Source organism: Somniosus microcephalus, chromosome 3, assembly GCF_052327205.1.
Source record: "Somniosus microcephalus isolate GS21.2 chromosome 3, FLI_Smic_1.0, whole genome shotgun sequence".
In the NCBI taxonomy this organism is placed as follows: Eukaryota; Metazoa; Chordata; class Chondrichthyes; order Squaliformes; family Somniosidae; genus Somniosus; species Somniosus microcephalus.
The window spans coordinates 18,974,108-18,996,752 of record NC_140989.1 but is presented as its reverse complement, the minus strand read 5'-3'; the positions used below and the strand labels follow the sequence as shown (position 1 = coordinate 18,996,752).

Here is a 22,645-nt window from a genome sequence, read left to right as displayed (position 1 = left end):
GGCCCATCTTAATGACCGTAAAGTCCCTCCCCTATTGCAACATCCAATTGGTTCTCAAATGATTCACCACTCTATCTAGGAGACTAATCTGTGTGTTGGCCACTCTTTATGTGAAGAAGAACTTTCTAATATCTCTAAATTTGCCTTTTCCTAATTCGAACTTTGTCCTCTTGACTTAATCTCGTAAATTAACTTAAATTTATTTGCTGGATATACTTTTTCCGCACTGTTTGCAGTCTTACATATTATAAGGTCACTGCTCAGACACCTCCTGTCAAGGCCCAAGTTTCTCCAGTTTTCCCTCATAACTTGGTCCTCTAAACCTGGGCATTAGTCTGCTTGCAGTTTGAGGGAGTTGTGGCCTGGCATGTGCTCAATTTGTCTTATTTCTTTGGTCGCACTTCTCAGTCAAACTGATTAACAACTCATGCCGAATGTGTCCAGTCACGCCCCAGACAGAGCCTACTCTACCATCCGTTGGAGATGGCTACTCGATCGTGACACTGAGTGTTTCTGCTTTTTCACCAGTTTACATCCCTTCTGTCCTTTCCTGAAGGCGTTGACTCAATGCCGGGTTTGTGGTTCCACGGGCATCCGTCACTCTCGAGCACCTTGCCCGAGTTGCCGTTGTTCATGAGTCAGCCCTCGGTGTTGACATGCTATTCCATCATGGGGGCATCACAGCCAAGCCCGATCCCATCTTCACCCCAACATTCCACCAGGGTAGCGATCCGGAGCGGGAATGCCGGCCAATTTTGTCCTCCATAATCCGGGAGCGCCAAGGGCAAATTATAATACTCAGTACTACACGGGCTGAGGTCAGCAAACCAAGGAAAATAGGAATCACTGGACGGATAAAGACCAAGGTCCATCTGGTTCGCCTTCTACCATCCTGGTAGTCGCATGATCCAATGATAATGGAGTTATTGACTAATCATAGCAATCAATCTCAATATCAATGAGTCTACGACAGGCATGAAATTCAGCGGGAGGTTAGCGGCGGCGATAGCCAGTAGCGCCCTGTGGCGCTGCGCCTCCGCGATGATGTCATCGCCATACGCAGCGCTCCAATCGCGCCCCGGCCGCAAACTTCGGTCGCGGCCCATGGCGAACCACTGGACGCTATGTCCGACAGGGTCAGGGGGCGGCCGGGGCGGCGATATTTAAAGGGGAGGTGCTGGGCGGCCATTTTTTTTGCTGGCCGCCTGCCAGCACCTGCTCACCCTGCTATCCCGGATGCGATCGGGCAGCCCGGCACTCTTCTTGGGTGCCGGGCTCTTCTGCCGGCACCCTGATCCCTGGTGGCCCGGCTGGGCCCCGGGTCGCACTTTGCAAGGCCCCTCTCCTTTAATCAGGGGAGGGAGGCCAGCAGTACCGCGGCGCTACGTGCCGGCGTGCGTGGCGCTGCAGCACGTAGCGCCGCAATATTCCCTGGGAGCGCCCCAAGAGGGAGGGGGAGCGCTTCCAGTAGCACCCCGCCTCCTTTTTGGGGCACTACCATTGAATTTCGGGCGTGGGGGCGCCAACTATTACAGGGCGCTTAAAGTAGCGCCCCAGCGAAGTTAACGCCCCAAAGGGCGCGACTCAATTTTTGCCCCCATAGTTCCAAAGTCACAAGAAGGCTACACTTACCACCTGTCATGTCTCAAGTTACTCATATACTCTAGCCCAGAATGAATTTTCTGAAAGACAATACTATCTACAGTAATTTGGATGTGAATGAAGCAATTTAGCAGAAACTGAGAATCAAAAGTCGGGACCTTCCAGTCCCTGGATATCTAAACTCACTCATCCATCTTTAACGCTTTGTAAAGTTCACAGTGGGAGTGTAGCACGAGACCCTTTGCGATCACTTGCAACCTCTTCATTCAGGACCATTGCCTCACTGTTTAATGCTTCATTCCTGCAGATGGCAGTGGTGGCTGGAATACTCGAGGTTGTCATGCCGATCCGGAGTCCAATGCAAACGAAACCATTTGCTTGTGCCATCACCTCACACACTTTGGAGTCCTGCTGGTAAGAGTTATATTTTGCAAAGAGTTAGGGAGGAGGAACATCGCTTGTGGAACACCAGAGACCGATCTGATTTACATGTGATGAGATGACGCATGAGGCGATATACATCGATGTCAAGGAAGAGACAGGGCAATGGCAAATGCGGAGCAGTGGGGTTGCTCTAACAAAGGGCCGGCACAGACATGATGGGCTGAATGGTCTTCTGATTTATAATTCTTTGGCTTGGTAATTGGGAGGTCACAAGCTGAGTTGATTTTCAGTCCGACAGACTTACTGAAACTACAGTTTCTTTGCAACGTGTCTGGTTGGTTTGAATTTCCATCTAATCCACCCCAAAGGGCTGTGGATGCTCAATCGTTGAGTATATTCAAGGCTGAGATAGACAGATTTTTGGACTCTCGGGGAATCAAGGGATACGGTGATCGGGCGGGAAAGTGGAGTTGAGGTCAAAGATCAGCCATGATCTTACTGAATGGCGGAGCAGGCTCGAGGGGCCGTATGGCCGACTCCTGAGTTGCTTTCCGAAGCTTAACTTGAAAGCATAAGACACTCGCCAACCACAATTAATGACTGTCAAACTTGTATAATCTTTTCTCAGCCATTTTGTCCCTCACCACTCTTCTCTACTTCCCACCTCTCTCGTAGTTGCAGAGTCATGCTGGATTTCTTTCCAAAGGTTCCCCACCAGCACTCTGGCATCTTGCCCAACTGGCCATTGTCCATTAGTGAGCCTGGACAGTGTCAGAAAGCTATTCAACTGTGTTGGGCATCGCAACTGAGCCCAATCTCATCCTCGCATTCATACGCGTGCACACACACACACACTCACTCACTCACTCACTCACTCACACTCACTCACTCACTCACTCACTCACTCACTCACTCACTCACTCACTCACTCACTCACCTCACTCACCTCACTCACCTCACTCACCTCACTCACCTCACTCACCTCACTCACTCACCTCACTGAATACTGCCTAAAAGGACAAGGGCAGCAGGTGCCTGAGAACACCACCACCTCCAAGTTCCCCTCCAAGTCACACACCATCCTGACTTGGAAACATATCGCCGATCCTTCATCGTCGCTGAGTCAAAATCCTGGAACTCCCTCCCTAACAGCACTGTGGGAGTACCTTCACCACACAGACTGCAGCGGTTCAAGAAGGCGGCGCACCACCACCTTCTCAAGGGCAATTAGGGATGGGTAATAAATGCTGGCCTTGCCAGCGATGCCCACATCCCATGAACGAATAAATAAAAACAAAAATCAAAAGAAGTAACCCTGATTGATCTGTTCCCTAACCAAACCTAGTAGTTCTGAGGCTAATCCTGCTGCCACTCCCTGTGCCCTGGACGAGGCCAGTTGACTCAGCACAGTTTGGGGATCTGGCGCTGTCCAAGGCCTGTGGGGCCCAATTCCACACAGGGCAGCACATTTACCAAACTACGCCATTTTGTGTACAATAAATTAATGTCTTCATTCAAACGTAAATGCCATTTCACTGTATTGCTTTTCATATTTTCAAACTCTTCCCTTGGGGAAGAACAGAAGGTCGATAAAGGGGAACCAGTAAATGTTGTTTATTTGGATTTCCAAAAGGCATTTGATAAGGTGCCACATAAAAGGTTGTTACGCAAGACGAGAGCTCATGGGGTTGGGGTAATATAGAAGTATGGATAGAGCATTGGTTAACAGACAGAAAACAAGCCAGTTGACAGGCTGTAACTAGTGGAGTGCCGCAAGGATCAGTGCTTGGGTCTCAGTTATTTACAATCTATATATGTGTAGCCTGGCGAAATGGAGCAGCACAGGACACAGAACTTTCTTTTTTCTGGGGTTTTTTATTCTGAATTAATAACTTGGGTTCTCGGCTTAGGATGTAGTTGTAAATACATAAAACCACATTTAATTGTATAAAATACGGAAAAGACGGAAATACGGCAAATACAAGAAAACACAGTCGATAAAATACGGCAGTGGCTTGCTGTAGAACAGAACATGAGGCAAACCACAGGTGCAGTTAGTTAGTTAGCTAACACTCATTATACAAAACAAAACCAAAAACAAAAATACATTCTTATGTCCCGTTATCACTTGTTACATCTTACAAGAAAACACAGAATATTAAACTCGTTCGCAACGTAGCCCCCAATGGCTCAACAACAATTTTAGCAAGTGTTAACACCAGCACATGGTGGGACAATCTGCAAGCATCCCCGTGGTATCGAGTGATTTGGGAAACAATATCACTTTAAAACTATGTCTGGGCTGCACTAAATACTGTTTTAGTTGTACTTTACACAGAATAAGTTCATTTCAAAAGTCATATTCACCCCAGCTCTCTCAGAGCAAATCTCTCACGCTGGATGTAGAAAATGGAAGCTGTGAAGAAAGGGGAGGTTCCTTTGGCATCGCATGGTCCTACCCATAACCCTTTTCTCCTTGTTCAAATTACTAAAGGGGAAAATGAACCGCGTCATCTAGTGGACTTAAATATTCACTGCATTTTCCCACTTGGCTACATTAATGAATTCGATGAAGGGACTGAGTGCAATGTATCCAAGTTTGCTGTGAGGAGGACACAAAGAGCCTGCAAAGGGATATGGACAGGTTAAGTGAATGAACATTAAGGTGGCAGATGGAGTAAAATGTGGGGAAATGTGAGGTGATTCACTTTGCTAGGAAGAATAGAAAAACAGAATATTTTTTAAATGGTGAGAAACGATTAAATGTTGGTGTTCAGAGAGATTTGTGTGTCCTCATACAGGAAACACAGAGTTAGCGTGCAGGTACAGCAAGCAATAAGGAAGGCAAATGGCATGTTGGCCTTTATTGCAAGGGGGTTGGAGTATAAGAGTAAGGAAGTCTTGCTACAATTGTACAGGGCCTTGGTGAGACCACACCTGGAGTACTGTGCACAGTTTTGGTCTCCTTATGCCTTAGAGGTGGTGCAACGAAGGTTCACTAGATTGATCCCTGGGATCAGCGGGTTTTCCTATGATGAGAGATTGAGTAGAGTGGGCCTATACTCTCGAGTTCAGAAGAATGAGAGGTTCTGAGGGGGATTGACAGGGTAGATGCTGAGAGGCTGTTTCCCCTGGCTGGAGAGTCTAGAACTAGGGGGCATAGTCTCAGGATAAGGGGTCGACCATTTAAGACTGAGATGAGGAGGAATTTCTTCTCTCAGAGGGTTGTGAATCTTTGGAATTCTCTACCCCAGAGGGCTGTGGAGGCTGAGTTGTTGAGTATATTCAAGGCTCAGATAGAGAGATTTTTGGACTCGAGGGAAATCAAGGGATATGGGGATAGGGCGGGAAAGTGGAGTTGAGATCGAAAATCAGTCATGATCTTATTGAATGGAGGAGCAGGCTCGAGGGGCACGTGTGGCCTACTCCTGCTCCTAATTCTTATGTTCTTATGTTCTTATTTGCAGGCTGATTAGCAGTCTGACTCCTTCTGTAGCTATAACCATCACTATCACAGCCGATGGGGTGAGGGGTTTAGTCCTATATGGCAGGAGGGTTTTATGGACTCCCACAACCCCATACGGTGAGGTGGGGGTGGGGTTGTCGGGGGGGAACCCACACCCACCGGACGCGAATATCCCACATACTCCATTCACTAGCCACCGACACCATCTTTCTCCCTGACAACGGTCTGAGGCTGAACCACACTGTTCGAAACCTTTGTGTCACATTTGACACCGAGATGAGCTTCCGACCATATATCTGTGGGGTGACTAAGACCACCTATTTCCACCTCTGGAACATCGTCCGACTCCTCAGCTCATCTGCTGCTGAAGCCCTCATCCTTGCCTCTGTCACCTCCAGACTTGACTATTCCAACACACTCCTGACCGGCCTCCCACGTTCTGCCCTCCGTAAACTGGAGGTCATCCAAAACTCTGCTGCCCGTGTCCTAACTCGCACCAAGTCCCGTTCACCCATCACCCCTGTGCTCTCTGACGTACATTGGCTCCCGGTTAAGCAATTTTAAAATTCTCATCCTTGTTTTCAAATCCCTCCATGGCCTCGCCCCTCCCTATTTCTGTAATCTCCTCCAGCCCCACAACCCTCCGAGATATCTGCGCTCCTCCAATTCTGGCCTCTTGACCATCCCCAATTTTAATCACTCCACCATTGGCGGCCGTGCCTTCAGCTGCTGAGACCCTAAGCTCTGGAATTCCCTCCCTAAACCTCTCCGCCTCTCCTTTAAGAAGCTCCTTAAAACCTACCTCTTTGATTTGGTCACCTGCCCTAGTTTATCCTTATGTGGATCGGAGTCAAATTTTTTGTCTTAAAATACTCCTGTGCAGCACCTTGGGACGTTTTACTACATTAAAGGCGCTATATAAACACAAGTTGTTGTTGCTGAATGCCAATCAGAATTCCGAGCCAGAGCTCCACTCGCCCGGAATGTCTGGAGCGGGATTCAAACCCTTACACCTTCCGAATCTGAGGTGGGTATTCTCCCAATGAGCCAACTAATACTTCGCATTGTATGTTGATGAGCTGCATTATCCAACTTCACAGCGGTCCAAGTAAATTGGGCTAGGTGTACTTTTGACAGCACCTTGCGCGATCTAATTGAATGGCAGAACAGGCTCGAGGGGCTGAATGGCCTCCTCCCATTCCTATAGTTGTCAAATTAATCACCAGAAAGAAGCCACCGGCACTTTCTCAGGGACAACGAGAGGTGAGCATCAATTGTGGTCTGGCCACATGCCAAGAATAAAGGAAAGTTGTGAAAATAATGAACGCATTGCGTACGTGTTTGGTGACTGTAAAATATCTGCACACTTGCATGATGCTTGTTCACTGGTCAAATATCACTCCTGCCTAAAGCCCTCAACGCAGACCCTACATGCTATTGTAGGAACGTGGGTTCCTAACTAAAAGACTGAGTTCTACTCAGGCGATCAAACAAAATGAACTTTAATGAAACAAACAGGCTTTAACAAGAAACTGCAGGATAACATCGAATGTAGGTCTGCTCTCTCTGGAGGCTCCTCGAGGACTGCCCCTGCAGCCCTGTGGCTGACGTCATGACGTCATCACATTTTCCCGCCAGTAGGGGATCACGTGATGAACAGCGTGACGTCATCACGTTTTAGCCACGCTGTTAAAGCAACCACACTCTGTACAGTTAAACAGCATAAATCAAGATACAGACTCAGACTGTAGCTAACATGTTGTTAAAGGAATTATGTACAAACGATCTGAGTCCTTTGGTGGCTCCGCCACATGCGCCCCCCCAGAATTGTCTTTAACAGCAAAAGTGAGACGTCGAGGAGGCCTGACAGGTCTGTCCGAGCGACTTCGGTAACCCTGCAGAGGAACCTGATGGACGGTGGTCGAGCTGGCGGGTGGTTGTGGTTGAGCTGGCACGGCGAGTGTGGTCGAGTTGGTGGGCGGCTGTGGTTGATCTGGCACAGCGGCTGCGGGCGGTCGGCCACGTTTCGGCGGTTGAGCGACGACGACTGGGCGGTCCAGGTCCAGGTGAGCCGGCTTCAATCGGTCCACCGAAATGTGATCCGGTTTTCCTCCGATGTCGACCGAAAAGGATTTGTCTCCTGATTCGATGACGCGGAAAGGACCAGTGTAAGGGGGCTTGAGCGGATCCCGGTGAGCGTCGTGGCGGATAAATACATACTCAGCATTCTTCAGCTCCGCTGGCACGTGGGAGTTCTGTAAGCTGTGATTTGATGTAGGCACCGGGGCGAAGCATCTGGCCGCTTCCTGGTGGCTGATGAGTTGCTGGGAGGCGGACCATGGCTCTGTGGGAGAAGGGAGGAAATCCCCTGGTACTCGGAGAGGCTGGCCATAAACGAGTTCGGCTGAGGACGATTGCAGGTCTTCTTTGGGCGCCATACGAAGACCCAAAAGGACCCATGGAAGTCTGTCCACCCATCCTGCACCTTGAAGACTGGCCCGAAGGGCGGCTTTAAGCAACCTGTGGAATCGCTCGCAAAGGCCGTTCGCCTGTGGATGATAGGCGGTGGTGCAATGAAGTTTGGCGCCGAGCCCCTGAGCTACAGCGTTCCAGAGCTCCGAGGAAAATTGTGGCCTACGGTCGAAAGAGATGTCCGCCGGTACCCCGAAACAGGCAACCCAACAGGAGATGAAAGCTCTAGCGACGTCTGCCGAAGTGGTGGAAACCAAAGGAATTGCCTCTGGCCACCTAGTGGTGCGGTCCACCATGGTGAGGAGATGCGCCTAACCATGAGAAAGTGAAGTGGTCCCACAAGGTCCACATGCACGTGGTCGAAACGACACTCCGGAACAGCGAACGTAGCCACTGGAGCTTTAACATGACGCTGGACCTTGGCCTTCTGGCAGATTACGCAGGTGTTGGCCCAGTCATGGACATCAAGGTGCATACCCTTCCAGACGAACTTCGCCGACATTAGCCGGTGTGAAGCCTTCATACCAGGGTGCGACAACCCGTGTATGGCATCAAACACCTTCCTGCGCCATGCAACTGGCACGATAGGTCGGGGAACGCCCATGGAGACGTCGCAAAGGAGCGTGGCGTCTGCGCCTGGAAACTGACGTTGGTCGCTTGGAAACTAGAGGGGACGGTTCTGTATGATTGGACCTTTGGGTCCGAGGCCTGATCCGCAGCCATGAGGGCGTAGTCGATCCCCAGGTGAACCGCATGGACCGTCGCACGGGAGAGGCAATCTGCCACCAGGTTGTCCTTACCAGACACATGTTGAATGTCCGTGGTAAATTCAGAAATAAACGTCAGGTGACGTTGTTGACAAGCGGACCACGGTTCGGTGGTCTTGGCCATGGCGAACGTTAGAGGCTTGTTGTCGACAAAAGCCGTGAAGGGACGCCCTTCCAATAAGAACCGGAAATGGCGAATGGCTAGGAAAAGGGCCAGTAACTCCCGATCGAAGGTGCTGTATTTTTTTTCATTTTTCCGTAGTTGATGGCTGAAAAATGCCAGCGGTTGCCACGTGCCGTTCACCCACTGCTCCTGCACTGCGCCGATGGCGTAGTCTGACGCGTCTGTGGTAAGGGCGATGGTGGCACCTGGAAGTGGGTGCGCCAGCATGGTTGCGTTGGCCAAAGCGCTCTTGGTGTTGACGAGCACCTGGTCCATCTCGGCCGTCCAGCTGATTGGATCCTTACCGGACTTGCCCTTGAGGGCCCCGTACAAGGGTTGCATTAGCTGAGCTGCCTTAGGACGAATCGGTGATAGAAGTTGACCATCCACAGGAACTCTTGTAGGGCCTTGATGGTTGGCGGGCGTGGGAAAGAGGTAACAGCTTCCACCTTCGTCAGTAAGGGGACGGCGCCGTCTGATGTTATGCGGTGTCCCAAGAAATCGATCCGCTGCAGGCCGAACTGGCACTTGGCCGGGTTGATGATTAAACCGTGCTGGCTGAGGCGTGTAAAGAGGGTACGCAAATGGGAGATGTGCTCTTCCTTGCTAGCGCTGGCGATGAGAATGTCGTCAAGGTAGACGAAGATGAAGTTTAGGGCACGGAGTCCATTAAGCGCTGGAAAGCCTGTGCCGCATTCTTCAAGCCAAACGGCATCCACAGGAACTTAAAGAGGCCGAAAGGGGTGATGACTGCGGTTTTCGGGACATCTTGCGGGTGCACGGGAACCTAGTGATACCCCCGAACGAGGTCGACTTTAGAAAAGATAGAATTTCCTGCCAAATGGGCCGAGAAATCCTGAATATGCGGGATCGGGTACTGATCAGGAGTAGTGGCGTCATTCAGGCGTCAGTAGTCACCGCATGGCCGCCAGCCGCCGCCAGGTTTTGGAACAATGTGGAGAGGCGAAGACCAGGGACTATTCGACCAGCGAATAATCCCAAGCCGCTCCATCGTGTCGAACTCCGCTTTCGCAGCCGCGAGCTTGCCGGGTTCGAGCCTTCTAGCCCGTGCATAAACCGGGGAGCCAGTAGTGGTGATATGATGTTCAACACCATGCTTCGTGGCCGAGGAGGAGAAAGTGGGCCTTGTCAGCTCCGGAAACTCTCCGAGGAGCCGAGTGAAGTCATCCAGAGAGGGGAAAGCACAGGCGATAGAGCGCGCCACAGTGGTACCGTGGTAGCACGGAATCGAGTGGAAGGTGGCCACGTTGATCAACCGGCGGTGCCGGACATCGACGAGGAGGCCGTTGGCACACACAAAATCTGCCCCTAGGATGGCCTGCGAGACTATGGCCGTGACGAATTCCCAATAGAAGCGCTGACCGCCGAAACAGACTTGGACCCGCCGCTTTCGGGAAGTTCGAATTGCTGCGCCATTAGCCGCCACGAGGGAAAAACCGTGGTTCCCAGCTTGCACATCGAGATTCGACGCAGGTAGAATGCTACACTGCGCCCCGGTGTCACAAAGGAAACGTCGACCCGATAGAGAATCGATGATGTAAAGAAGTTTCCCCGTAGATCCGACGGCCATCGCAACCGCGGAGCGCCCGTTAGACCCGGTCCTCCTTCGCCAGGAACGCTGCAGGAGCTTTGGTTTTTTTGGGGCGAAAAACTGCAGGGAGAGCGGCAGCGTCGTGCTTCCGCGCCAAAACGGGCGTGGTAGGAGCACCAGCCTGTTGGATCCGTGGTTCAGTGGATATGTTATTATTAAATAATCACACAGATGCTGTACATTAACAATAAACAGGTCTTTACTGGAGGAGGGTAGTTTCAAAACAGGGGGTACAGAGGCATGCGCAAAGCTTATATACTGGTGTGGTCACTGCCGGTACTACAGTATACAGGAGCTGTAAAAGTAGTTCTGACTTAAAGGCACATACACTACAATTCCTCCCCTTTTAGATTAGTAGTACCCCTAATATTCAAATAACAATTAACATTTCAACATGTACATTAAACAACAAAAGTCCGTTTATAGATTCAGTCTTTGGGGCGGCTTCCTGACCCTTTCGGGATAGCGCCTTTCCGGAGGTTCTTGTTCTTGGTGCAGAGGCGATTCTGACCCCTTTTCATCGGGTAGTTCATCGGGTTCCACTGCTACTGGGTCTGAAGTAGATGCTACCGGTATGTCAGGTTCATCCCCAGGTACTCGAGACATGGGGTTGACACGTTCCTGTGACGCTAAGATCTGATCGACGTGGCGTCTCACAATGTTCTCCCTGACATCCACTGTGTACATTAATGGCCCCTGCCTTGTACATATCGTTCTGGGTTGCCATTTCTCTGTTCGATAGTCACGGGCCAAGACTGGTTGCCCTACATTGAAGCTCCTTGTTGGCTTCTCATTGATGTGCTGGAATTGTTTGTCCTCAACATTTCTTCGCACATTTGGTCTGAGCAAGTCCAGACGAGATCTCAACCTTCGGTTAAAGAACATCATGGCCGGGGTCTGGTTGGTAACTGCATGTGTCGCGTTTCGGTAGGCTAATAAGAAATTGTCCATCTTATGCTGTAGTGGAATTTCATCGTCGCACATGGCCTTTATCGCCTTCTTAAAGGTTTGTACGAACCTCTCAGCCAATCCATTTGTGGCTGGATGATACGGGGCGGATGTGTAATGCCTTACCCCATTCCTTCTCATAAATTTTTGGAACTCATCAGACACAAACTGTGGTCCATTATCAAAGCAAATCTGCTCTGGCAAACCGTTTCTGGCAAATATGGTCCGTAGGACTGTAATCGTTTTCTCTGTAGTGGTTGAAGACATTTTTATCACCTCAGTCCACTTTGAATGAGCATCCACTGCTATTAAGAACATTGAGTCCATGAATGGACCAGCGAAATCAATATGCACCCGTTGCCATGGAGAGGAGGGCCACTCCCATGGGTGTAGAGGGGCATGTGGTGGTGCATTTTGGACCGTCTGGCATCCTAAGCAGCTCTTAGTTAGGTCTTCGATTTGTTGATCGATTCCCGGCCACCACACATAAGCCCTAGCAAGGCTTTTCATTTTCACTCCCCCCAGATGACCTTCATGTAGCTCATTTAGCACTCTCTCCCTTAACTTGGGTGGAATCACCACTCTGGATCCACACATCACTGTCCCCTGGCATACTGACAGCTGTTCTCTTCTGGATGAGAATGCTGGCAACAGTGAGTCGCCATGTGTTGGCCATCCCCTCACCGTCAATTCATATACCCGCGACAGCGTCGGATCATTGTGGGTCTCCTCTATATCCGCGTTTGTTACTGGCAATCGTTCAATTACTGACGAATAAAATATCTCGATAGGGTCCACTGCTGGTGCTTCCTCCACAGTAGGCAGTGGCAGGCGCAATAGCCCATCAGCGTTCCCATGCTGTTTCGTGCCTTTATATTGTATTTCATATTGATTCGCCCCTAGAAACAGGGACCATCTTTGTAACCGCTGTGCAGCCATCACTGGAACGCCGCCCTTAGGATTAAAGATGGAGACAAGTGGTTGGTGGTCAGTCAGCAAGGTGAACTTCTGCCCATGCAGATAGTGGTTGAATTTTTTTACTCCCCATACTAGGCTGAGGGCCTCCCTGTCAATCTGGGCGTAGTTGCGCTCGGTTGAGGTTAGTGACCGAGACGCAAAGGCTACTGGCCTCTCCAACCCGTCCGGGAATTTGTGCGACAGCACCGCTCCAATACCATAGGGTGACGCATCACATGCCAAACGAATTGGTAGTGCTGGGTTGAAATGGGCCAACACCTCTTTTGATGTGATCAATTCTTTACACTTCTGGAAAGCTTGTCTACGTTCGTCATCCCACTTCCATGGTACCCCTGTTTGCAGTAGGGTGTTCAGTGGGTGTAATACCGTAGACAAATTTGGTAAGAACTTGTGGTAGTAGTTTACCAGCCCGAGGAACGACCTCAGTTGTGACACATTTTCCAGTGCTGGAGCCTTGACTACTGTCTCAATCTTGTCAGGGAACTTATGTAACCCCTCTTCATCGATGACGTGGCCACAATACGAGATCTGTTTCTGGAAAAACTCGCACTTGTGGCGATTAGCTCGTAGCCCATACTCCTTTAATCTGGTGAGCACCTTCTCCAAGTTGGCGAGGTGATCACCATCATTTTCGCCCGTGACCAAGATGTCGTCCAAATAACACTGGGTCCCTGGAATCCCTTGCAGGACCTGATCCATCGCCCTTTGCCAGATAGCCGGAGCCGAGGCTACTCCAAACACCAGCCGGTTGTATTGATAGAGACCTTTATGAGTGTTGATCGTAAGGTAATGTTTCGAAGCTTCTTCTACCTCCATTTGCAAGTACGCCTGGGCTAGATCAATTTTGGTGAGGCGTTTACCTCCAGATAGCGAGGCAAAAGTATCCTCAATTCGTGGAAGCGGATATTGCACCGTGTGAAGGACTGGGTTCACTGTCACCTTAAAATCCCCACAGATGCGGACCTTCTTTGGTTCCCCAGGCATATTACTCAACGACCTCTTCATTACAGGAACGATGGGTGTAGCCCACTCGCTCCAGTCCACTTTGGACAGTACTCCTGAACGTTCCAACACTTCCAGCTCTGCTTCAACAGCTGGTCTGATTGCATAAGGCACTGGTCTGGCCTTCAGAAACTTTGGACTTGCATTTTCCTCTATTTTAATCGTTGCTGTTATTCCTTTTAGTGTTCCTAGTCCCTCCTGGAACACTTCTTTTGCGTCAGTTAGCATTTTTGACAGTCGTCCAGGTGTGACGTCGTCATCCTTTTTGGCCTCAACCTTCAGTGCCTGTATGGAATGCCAATCTAATTGTATCTTCCGGATCCATTCACGTCCTAGCAGTGGTGGTCCTCCATTTGGCAATACATATATATCCATTTTAGGTATTTCCTGGCCTTTATATGTCACTTTCACCCTTATTTTTCCTTTGGGGTAGACTTTTTGCCCCGTATACATCTTCAAGACAATCTCTGTAGCTTTCAAGGGTATGTGTGAAAATAGCCGCTTGTAGTCTCTTTGATTTATGACTGTTAGAGCTGACCCTGTGTCCAATTCCATTTTCACTTGGACTCCGTCTATCTTGAGTGTAACCCAGATAGTCTGGTGATCCTCCCTTTCTGTTACCTTATGTAGTTTCAGACAACCCAGCTGCTTGCTTCCGGAGTCTGTGTCACTTTTCTGTTCGTCTGAACCACTGTCCATCACCTGGTGTACCTTTTTGTACTTCTCCTGTGGAGATTTCTTACTGTTGGTTTTCTTCCCAGACCTGCAGACTCTTGCTATGTGTCCTGCTTTCCCACACTGTCTGCACACTTGGTCCTTGAACCAACAATCTTTCTGGTCATGTGTTGTTCTGCCGCAGCGATAGCACTTCCCTGTTCCATAGGACATTTCATTGGTGCCATATTCTTGCGGTCTCCGTTGTATCTCTGCAGCGCCCCTTGCGGCTGCTTCGTGTGATATTGCCATGCTGAAAGCTTTGTCCAGCGTAAGGTCCTTTTCTGATAGAAGCCGTTTCTGGGTTCCTTCACTTTGTAGCCCACACACAAACTTGTCCCTTAACGTATCTGCTAGTCCCGCTCCAAACTGGCAGTGTTTCGATAGCTTGCGCAGTTCCGTTAGGTACTCAGCATTGCTTTCGTCTTTGTGTTGGTTCCTTTTATGGAACTTAAATCGTTCTGCTATCAGCAGCGGTGTGGGGTTTAAGTGGTCCTGTAGGATTTCTACTATGCTTTCAAAATTCTTGTTTACCGGCTTCTCTGGGGTTATTAGATTTCATAGTAACCCATAAGTTTTTGCACCCATGGAATTTAACAGAACCAGTGCTTTATTAGCATCTGGCACTTCATTCGCTCTGCAGTACACCTCAATACGTTCCACATATATCGCCCAATCTTCAACTTCATTGTCGAATGTAGAGATACTGCCACTCTTCGGCATCCTTGGGTGTGAGTTCACTGTCAAAAATGGCGCCTCCCGCGCTTCCCCTTCTTCTCCGCTGGCACAAAATGGCGTCTCCCGCGCTTTCCTTCCATCCCGCGCTCGCCCTTCTTCTCCGCTGCGGCTTCTAAAAATGGCACCTCCCACGCTCTTCCTACTTCTCCGCGGCTCAATGGCGTCTCCCGCGCTCCCCTTTCTTTGCCCCGCGGACCCTGTTCAGCCCGTGAGCCCTGGCTGTGCTCTGCGCGTTCTTCTTCTTATATTTTTCGACGCCGCTCAGTCTAGAACCCGGCTGTTTCTTTACCCTCTCTCTCGCCGGTTTGTTTTCTTTTTCTCGACGCCGCCCGGTGTTCAACCCCCGGCTGCGCCCTGCGCTCTTCACCCTCCATCTTACCTCGTCGACGCTGCTCGGCTTTCTCTCCGCCATCGGTCGGCTCCAGCCGCCGCTGCTCGGGAAGGGCCTGCGCTGGACCTGTCGTCGGTCTCTTACTGCTCATCGTGGCTGGGGAACCAAGCCCGGCTCTCCACAGCCTCCCCTGCGAAGTTCAATCTCTGCCTGACTGCTGGGCGGTTGCTCGTGGTCGACGCCCGTGTTCCTGGCCTCGACTATTTTTTTTCTATGTTGCAGGTAGATTCGAATCGACACTCGTCGCCACTGTTGGATCCGTGGTTCAGTGGATATGCTATTATTAAATAATCACATGGATGCTGTACATTAACAATAAACAGGTCTTTACTGGAGGAGGGTAGTCTCAAAACAGGGGGTACAGAGGCATGCGCAAAGTTTATATACTGGTGTGGTCACTGCCGGTACTACAGTATACAGGAGCTGTAAAAGTAGTTCTGACTTAAAGGCACATACACTACACAGCCCGCTGCAGGAGGAGCTGGAACCGCGTCTGTGGGGGATGGGCGCCTTGTGGCCGTGCAGCACTGCTGGGTTACTATGAAAATCTTATCTGCTCCAGCAGCAAGCTCGGCGCTGTCTGTAATCTCGGATCTGGCTAGGGCAGCCTGCACCTGCTCCGGCAGTTGGCAGAGGAAAAGCTCCCGGAAGAGGAAGCATTCCGGTTCGGCACCCAAGAACGTGAGCATTTGGCTCATGAGCTCGGACGGTTTGGAGTCCCCGAGGCCGGGCATCGTGAGGAGCCGGCGAGCGCGTTCTGACTTCGAGAGCCCGAAAACGTGTAGCAACCGCGCCTTTATCGTATCATACTTGCTGTCAGTAGGAGGACTACCGAGGAGGCTGACGATCCGCGAGGCAGTTGCGCTATCGAGGGCGGAGACCACGTAGTAATAACGGGTCTGATCCGCGACGATGTTCCTGATGGCGAACTGGGTTTCAGCCTGGATAAACCAGGCGGCTGGTTGTTGCTCCCAGAACTGTGGCAGTTTCAGAGTCACGGCGTTCGTGTCCATGCTGAAGATCTTCCGCGAAAACTGTTCACGAAAGTCGGGGTCACCAATGTAGGAACGTGGGTTCCTAACTAAAAGACTGAGTTCTACTCAGGCGATCAAACAAAATGAACTTTAATGAAACAAACAGGCTTTAACAAGAAACTGCAGGATAACATCGAATGTAGGTCTGCTCTCTCTGGAGGCTCCACGAGGACTGCCCCTGCAGTCCTGTGGCTGACGTCATGACGTCATCACGTTTTCCCGCCAGTGGGGAGTCACGTGATGAACGGCGTGATGTCATCACGTTTTAGCCGCGCTGTTAAAGAAACCGCACTCTGTACCGTTAAACAGCATAAATAAAGATACAGACTCAGACTGTAGCTAACATGTTGTTAAAGGAATTATGTACAAACGATCTGAGTCCTTTGGTGGCTCCGCCACACTATCCTATATATACACAGAAAGAAGACTCATAACGTACAATTGTTAAGAGTCTCGGGTTATAATTTATTTATTTATTTCCCTTACAGGACATTTCAGGGACTGCACAACAAATAGATGCTCTCAACACAAGGATCCTGACCTTCATCACCCATATAGGATGTGGTATCTCCGCCATCTTTTCAGCAACGACACTTCTAACATACGTGGCCTTTGAGTGAGTGAATTTTTAACTCTTGTGCAAGGAGAGCTTGTATTGCTGGGTTTACTAGTGGGGAACGGTAGCTCTGTGGTTATGTTACTAGGCTAGTAATCTCAGAGGCCTGGACTAATGATCCGGAAACATGAGTTCAAAATCCCACCACGGCAGCTGGGGAATTTAAATTCAGTTAATTAAATAAATCTGGAATAAAAAGCTACTATCAGTAATGGTGACCATGTAAAAACCCATCTGGTTCACGAATGTTCTTTAGGGAAGGAAATCTGCCGTCCTTACCCGGTCTGGCCTATATGTGACTCCAGACCCACAGCAATGTGGTTGACTCTTAACTGCCCTCTGTGGTTCAAGAAGGCGGCTCACCACCACCTTCTCAAGGGCAATTAGAGATGGGCAATAAATGCCGGCCTTGACAGCGACGCCCACATCCCAGGAAGGAATTAAAAAAAAAAAAAATTACACAGACGGGTTTGGACCCAGCAAAGGAGGAGATAACAGGACCTCAGTTGTGTGGAGCCAGGGACTCAGATTCATACATTTCCCTGTTTGGTATCCATTCTCACTACCATGAAGTCACTGGTCAGATGCCATTTTATAAAGCTCATTTAAATAAAAAAATAGCCAATGTTTTCTAAGCCTGAGAGTGCGAGGGAGGGAGGGAGGGGAGGATGGGGGCGGGGGGAGGCCGGTAGGCGGGGGCAGGTGGGGGGATGCACGGGGAAAACCTGGAAAGGCCACAAAAGTAGAGGCCCTGTCGAATTTAACAGCTGGGCCTTGTTTATATAACATGCAGCAATCTCCCGCCCGACAATCTGACCTGATCGACAGCCGGTCAGGAGCGCAGCCAGGGACCCGTTGACAGAGTACCCGGCGGTTAGTGTGGGAGGGGGGAGGGCGAAAGCTTGGGACTGCGGCTGGGAGAACGGGGGTGGTAGCCCGCCACAAGGGAGGCCCAAGGCCACTCCTGCCCCTCCTAGCTCACTAGGAAACCTGAGAAATAAATTTAAAGCTTACCTTCTGGGCCTCTTCTGGCCCAGGAGTCGACTCCCGGATGGTTTTTGCTCTGGAACCAGGGATGTACCTCGCCAGACAGAAAAGGTCCTTCCAGATATACACTTCCCCAGAGTGGGATAAGTCCTACCAGTGATATAGGCCCCGATTTTTAACTAGCCCCCACCTGGCCGAAACCAGGTTTGGGGGGGGGGCAGTTAAAATAACGGGGGTCACTTACCCCCCTCCCCTTCCGATCCCGCTTTCTTCCTGCCGTGTCCCCATATTATCCCGCTCTTTTGAGCCTGCGAGCGGGACACCCACAGGCAGGAACCGGAGCCTTTGTTTTAAGTATGATTGGGTCCACTTATTGCCGCCATTCTTACTTTAGTTAAACCTTCTGCCAAAAGCTGAAATGCCCAATGTCGATAAAATGGTAAATCGATGAGCAAACACATAGAGAGCCTTTAAAATAAATTATTTCCAGAGTCCTGTAGATCTAATCTTCTCCTCCAAACTACTGATATGCCAGGTGAACACAGAGTAGCCCAGAAATTCGGGTCGGGGGCTTCCTGCGGGTGCAAGCCCCCGACCTGCACTTACCTAGCGCGCCGGCCGTTGAGCTGTGGGCCCCCGTGGAATTCCGATCCTGGGCCTGCTCCAACTGCCGGCGCGCAGTGCTTGCGTATCCCAGGGGCGCAGTTAGTTCGAAGCGTCCCCTGGGATCACGTGGGCCATGGGGAGCCAATCGGAGCAGGGAATCTCCATTCATAGATTTGACAGGAAGACCTGTTAAATCTATGATTAGAGTTCAGCCCCAAAACATAACTAAAACTTCAACTAAATTTAAAAAAAATAAATCACATTTTTAAAATAACTATAAATTACATAAAATAACTATTTTAAACAATAATTTAAATTTTTGAAAAATTAATTACAGTTTTTAGCGGGGCTAAAAATAAACTTACCTTTCTTTAAATTATTTAAAAATAATAAACCTGTGGAAAAAATGTTTTAATTTTACTTAATTCACCACTTACCTTGTTAAAAGCAGGCCTTGCGACTGCTTTTTAAAAGCGTAGCTGCTGGAGACTTACCCTCCCGGAGAAATCTGAAAAAAAACGGAAGTTCCAGGCGTACGCGCTGCCTCTCCGGCGCACGCGTTCGACCTGTGAACCCCTTCCTTTAAGGGAATTGAAGTTCCGGTTTCCCGCGCATGCGCAGTGCATGCACGAAACCGGCACTTTCGTTGGGCCTACGTGTGAGTACCCAGCGCGTACTCACCCGTGGGGACCCGAATTTCTGGCCCACTTGAACGTACATTGCAATGTTTTATTTTCGAGAAACCAAGATGATGGGCTAAGTGTAGGGCACCACCTTGGATGGAACGTGTATGAAGAGATAAGATAAATCAGACTGTAGTGGTGGTGACACCAAACTTGTGTTTCACAAGCCTGTAGATTGAAGGAGGAAAGGGAAACTGAGGGAGGTGAGGAGTTCCATGGTATTGAGATCGTGGGATGGCATGAGTTAGAGTAGGAGACGATGCGATGAGTCCCGATTTCACCACAGTGAAGATGCAGCAAGGGAGAACAAAAGAAAGAAAGAACTTGCATTTACATAGCGCCTTTCACGACCTCAGGACGTCCCAAAGTGCTTTACAGCCAATGATGTACTTTTGAAGTGTAGCCACTGTTGTACTGTTGGAGTGAGAAGAATGCGGAGGACAAGCTTAAATTAAACATTTCTTTTCCCCCCGTCTAGGAAACTGCGACGGGATTACCCATCGAAGATCCTGATGAACCTCAGCACGTCGCTCTTTTTCCTAAACCTTGTGTTCCTGATCGATGGCTGGCTCGCATCGTTCAACATTCCCGGACTGTGCATTGCTGTTGCAGCGTTCCTTCACTTCTTCCTGCTCGCCTCCTTCACCTGGATGGGATTGGAGGCAGTTCACATGTACATAGCCTTGGTGAAGGTCTTTAACACGTACATCAGAAAGTACATGCTAAAATTCTTTATCATTGGATGGGGTAAGTTGGAGTGGCAAGGAAACGATTCATGTTCTATCCTTTTCTTCGTTTTCACCTGTTCTCGGGACGTGGGCAACCCTGGAAGGGCTGCCTTTATTGTCCGTCCCTAGTTCTTCTGTGCATACCAATTATTAGTACAACTCAATGGCTTGCTGTGACATTTCAGAGGGTATTAAGAGTCCAGAAGAGAAAAATTCTAACCACCGCCCCATGACATTCAACAGCATTACCATCGCCGAATCCCCCCACCATCAACATCCTGGGGGTCACCATTGACCAGAAACTTAACTGGACCAGCCACATAAATACTGTGGCAAAAAGAGCAGGTCAGAGGCTGGGTATTCTGCAGCGAGTGTCTCACCTCCTGACTCGCCAAAGCCTTTCCACCACCTACAAGGCACAAGTCAGGAGTGTGACGGAATACTCTCCACTTGCCTGGATGAGTGCAGCTCCAACAACACTCAAGAAGCTCAACACCATCCAGGACAAAGCAGCCCGCTTGATTGGCTCCCCATCCACCACCTTAAACATTCACTCCCTCCACCACCGGCGTACCGTGGCTGCAGTGTGTACCATCTACAAGATGCACTGCAGCAACTCGCCAAGGCTTCTTCGGCAGCACCTCCCAAACCCGCGACCTCCACCACCTAGAAGGACAAGTGCAGCAGGTGCACGGGAACACCACCACCTCCAAGTTCCCCTCCAAGCCACACACCATCCTGATGTGGAAATATATTGCCGTTCCTTCATCGTCGCTGGGTCAAAATTCTGGAACTCCCTCCCTAACAGCACTGTGGGAGTACCTTCACCACATGGGCTGCAGCGGTTCAAGAAGTCGGCTCACCACCACCTTCTCAAGGGCAACTAGGGATGGGCAATAAATGCCGCCTTGCCAGCGATGCCCACATCCCGAAAATGAAAAAAAACACTTAGTGTGTACGATATAACACATTATATGAAACATAGAAGATAGGAGCAGGAGCAGGCCATTCGGCCCCTCGAGCCTGTTCCGCCATTCAATGAGATCATGGCTGATCATCCAAATTCAGTACCCTGTCCCTGCTTTCTCCCCATATCCCTTGATCCCTTTAGCCTTAAGAAATATATCCAACTCCTTCTTGAATATATTTAATGAATTGGCCTCAACTGCCTTCTGTGGTAGAGAATTCCACAGGTTCACCACTCTCTGGGTGAAGAAATTCCTCCTCATCTCTGTCCTAAATGGCTTACCCCTTATCCTTAGACTGTGACCCCTGGTTCTGGACTCCCCCGCCATCTGGAACATCCTGCATCTAGTCTGTCTAGATATGACACGGGTAGAGAGTTACACTTCTTGTTTATTGCACACACCTCACCTACAAGGGTTCCGTTATTCTCTTGGATTCTTCCTCTTTTTTCCTGGTTGCTTATTCTGTATATATTTCCCACGAAGGTTGGGGAGTGGGATGGGGGGCGGGGGTGGAATGCATTATTCTTCAAGGGCTCTATACTTCCTGCACGTTGTGTGTTCACAGGTTTACCTGCACTGGTGGTGGTAATTGTCCTTGCGATCAACAAGAATTTCTACGGGGAGGACCTCTATGGAAAGGATGACACCGACAACGGAGCCTCGGAATTGTGAGTTATGCAAGTTATATACCAGCGCAATTGGATGTGGTAAAAAGCAGGTAGGGAACGGGACTAATTGGGTAGCTCTTTCACTGAGATGCCACAGACACGATGCCCTCCGTCTGTGTGCTGTAACATTCGATGATTCTATGGTAAGAGATAATAGCCTGGATTTTCCATTGAGCCATGTATTTCATAGAATCACGCAATGATACAGCACAGAAACAGGCCATTCAGCCCATTTTGCCTGTGGTTTCAATTAATCCCATGACCCCCTGCTCTTTCCCCATAGGCCTGTAACTTTTTTTTACCTTCAAGTATTTATCCAATTCTCTTTTGAACGATACCATTGAATCTGCTTCCGCCACCCTTTGAGGCATAGAAACATAGAAGATAGGAGCAGGAGTAGGCCATTCGGCCCCTCGAGCCTGCTCCGTCATTCAATGAGATCATGGCTGATCATCCAAATTCAGTACCCGGTCCCTGCTTTCTCCCCATACCCCTTGATCCCTTTAGCCATAAGAAATATATCCAACTCCTTCTTGAATATATTTAATGAATTGGCCTCTACTGCCTTCTGTGGTAGAGAATTCCACAGGTTCACCACTCTCTGGGTGAAGAAATTCCTCCTCATTTCTGTCCTAAATGGCTTACCCCTTATCCTTAGACTGTGACCCCTGGTTCTGGACTCCCTGACCATCGGGAACATCCTTCCTGCATCTAGTCTGTCCAGTCCTGTCAGAATTTTATAAGTTTCAATGAGATCCCCTCTCATTCTTCTAAACTCCAGCGAGTATAAGCCCAATCGACCCAATCTCTCCTCATACGTCATTCCTGCCATCCCAGGTATCAGCCTGGTGAATCTTTGCTGAACTCCTTCCATGGCAAGAACATCCTTCCTCAGATAAGGCGACCAAAACTGCACACAATACTCAAGATGTGGTCTTACCAAGGCCCTGTACAATTGCAGCATGACATCCTTGCTCCTGTACTCAAACCCTCTCGCTACGAAGGCCAATTTGCCTTCTTAACCGCCTGCAGCACCTGCATGCTTACCTTCAGCGACTGGTGCACAAGGACACCCAGGTCTCGTTGCACTTCCCCTTCTTCCAATCTATTGACATTCA

The 22,645-nt window shown here is 49.6% G+C and overlaps 1 protein-coding gene across 6 annotated transcripts in view; it reads left to right on the top strand.

Moving 5' to 3' along the window:
• The window catches only part of adgrg6 (adhesion G protein-coupled receptor G6), a 171,907-nt gene that overhangs the window by 129,241 nt on the left and 20,021 nt on the right, over positions 1 to 22,645 (top strand). For all 6 annotated transcript variants that reach the window (XM_085979249.1, XM_085979248.1, XM_085979245.1 and 3 more), the window contains 4 exons: positions 1,910 to 2,016; positions 16,760 to 16,887; positions 19,642 to 19,910; positions 21,425 to 21,527. In XM_085979249.1, coding sequence (XP_085835375.1) covers positions 1,910 to 2,016; positions 16,760 to 16,887; positions 19,642 to 19,910; positions 21,425 to 21,527 — 607 coding nt within the window. The remainder of the gene's footprint in view (positions 1 to 1,909; positions 2,017 to 16,759; positions 16,888 to 19,641; positions 19,911 to 21,424; positions 21,528 to 22,645) is intronic.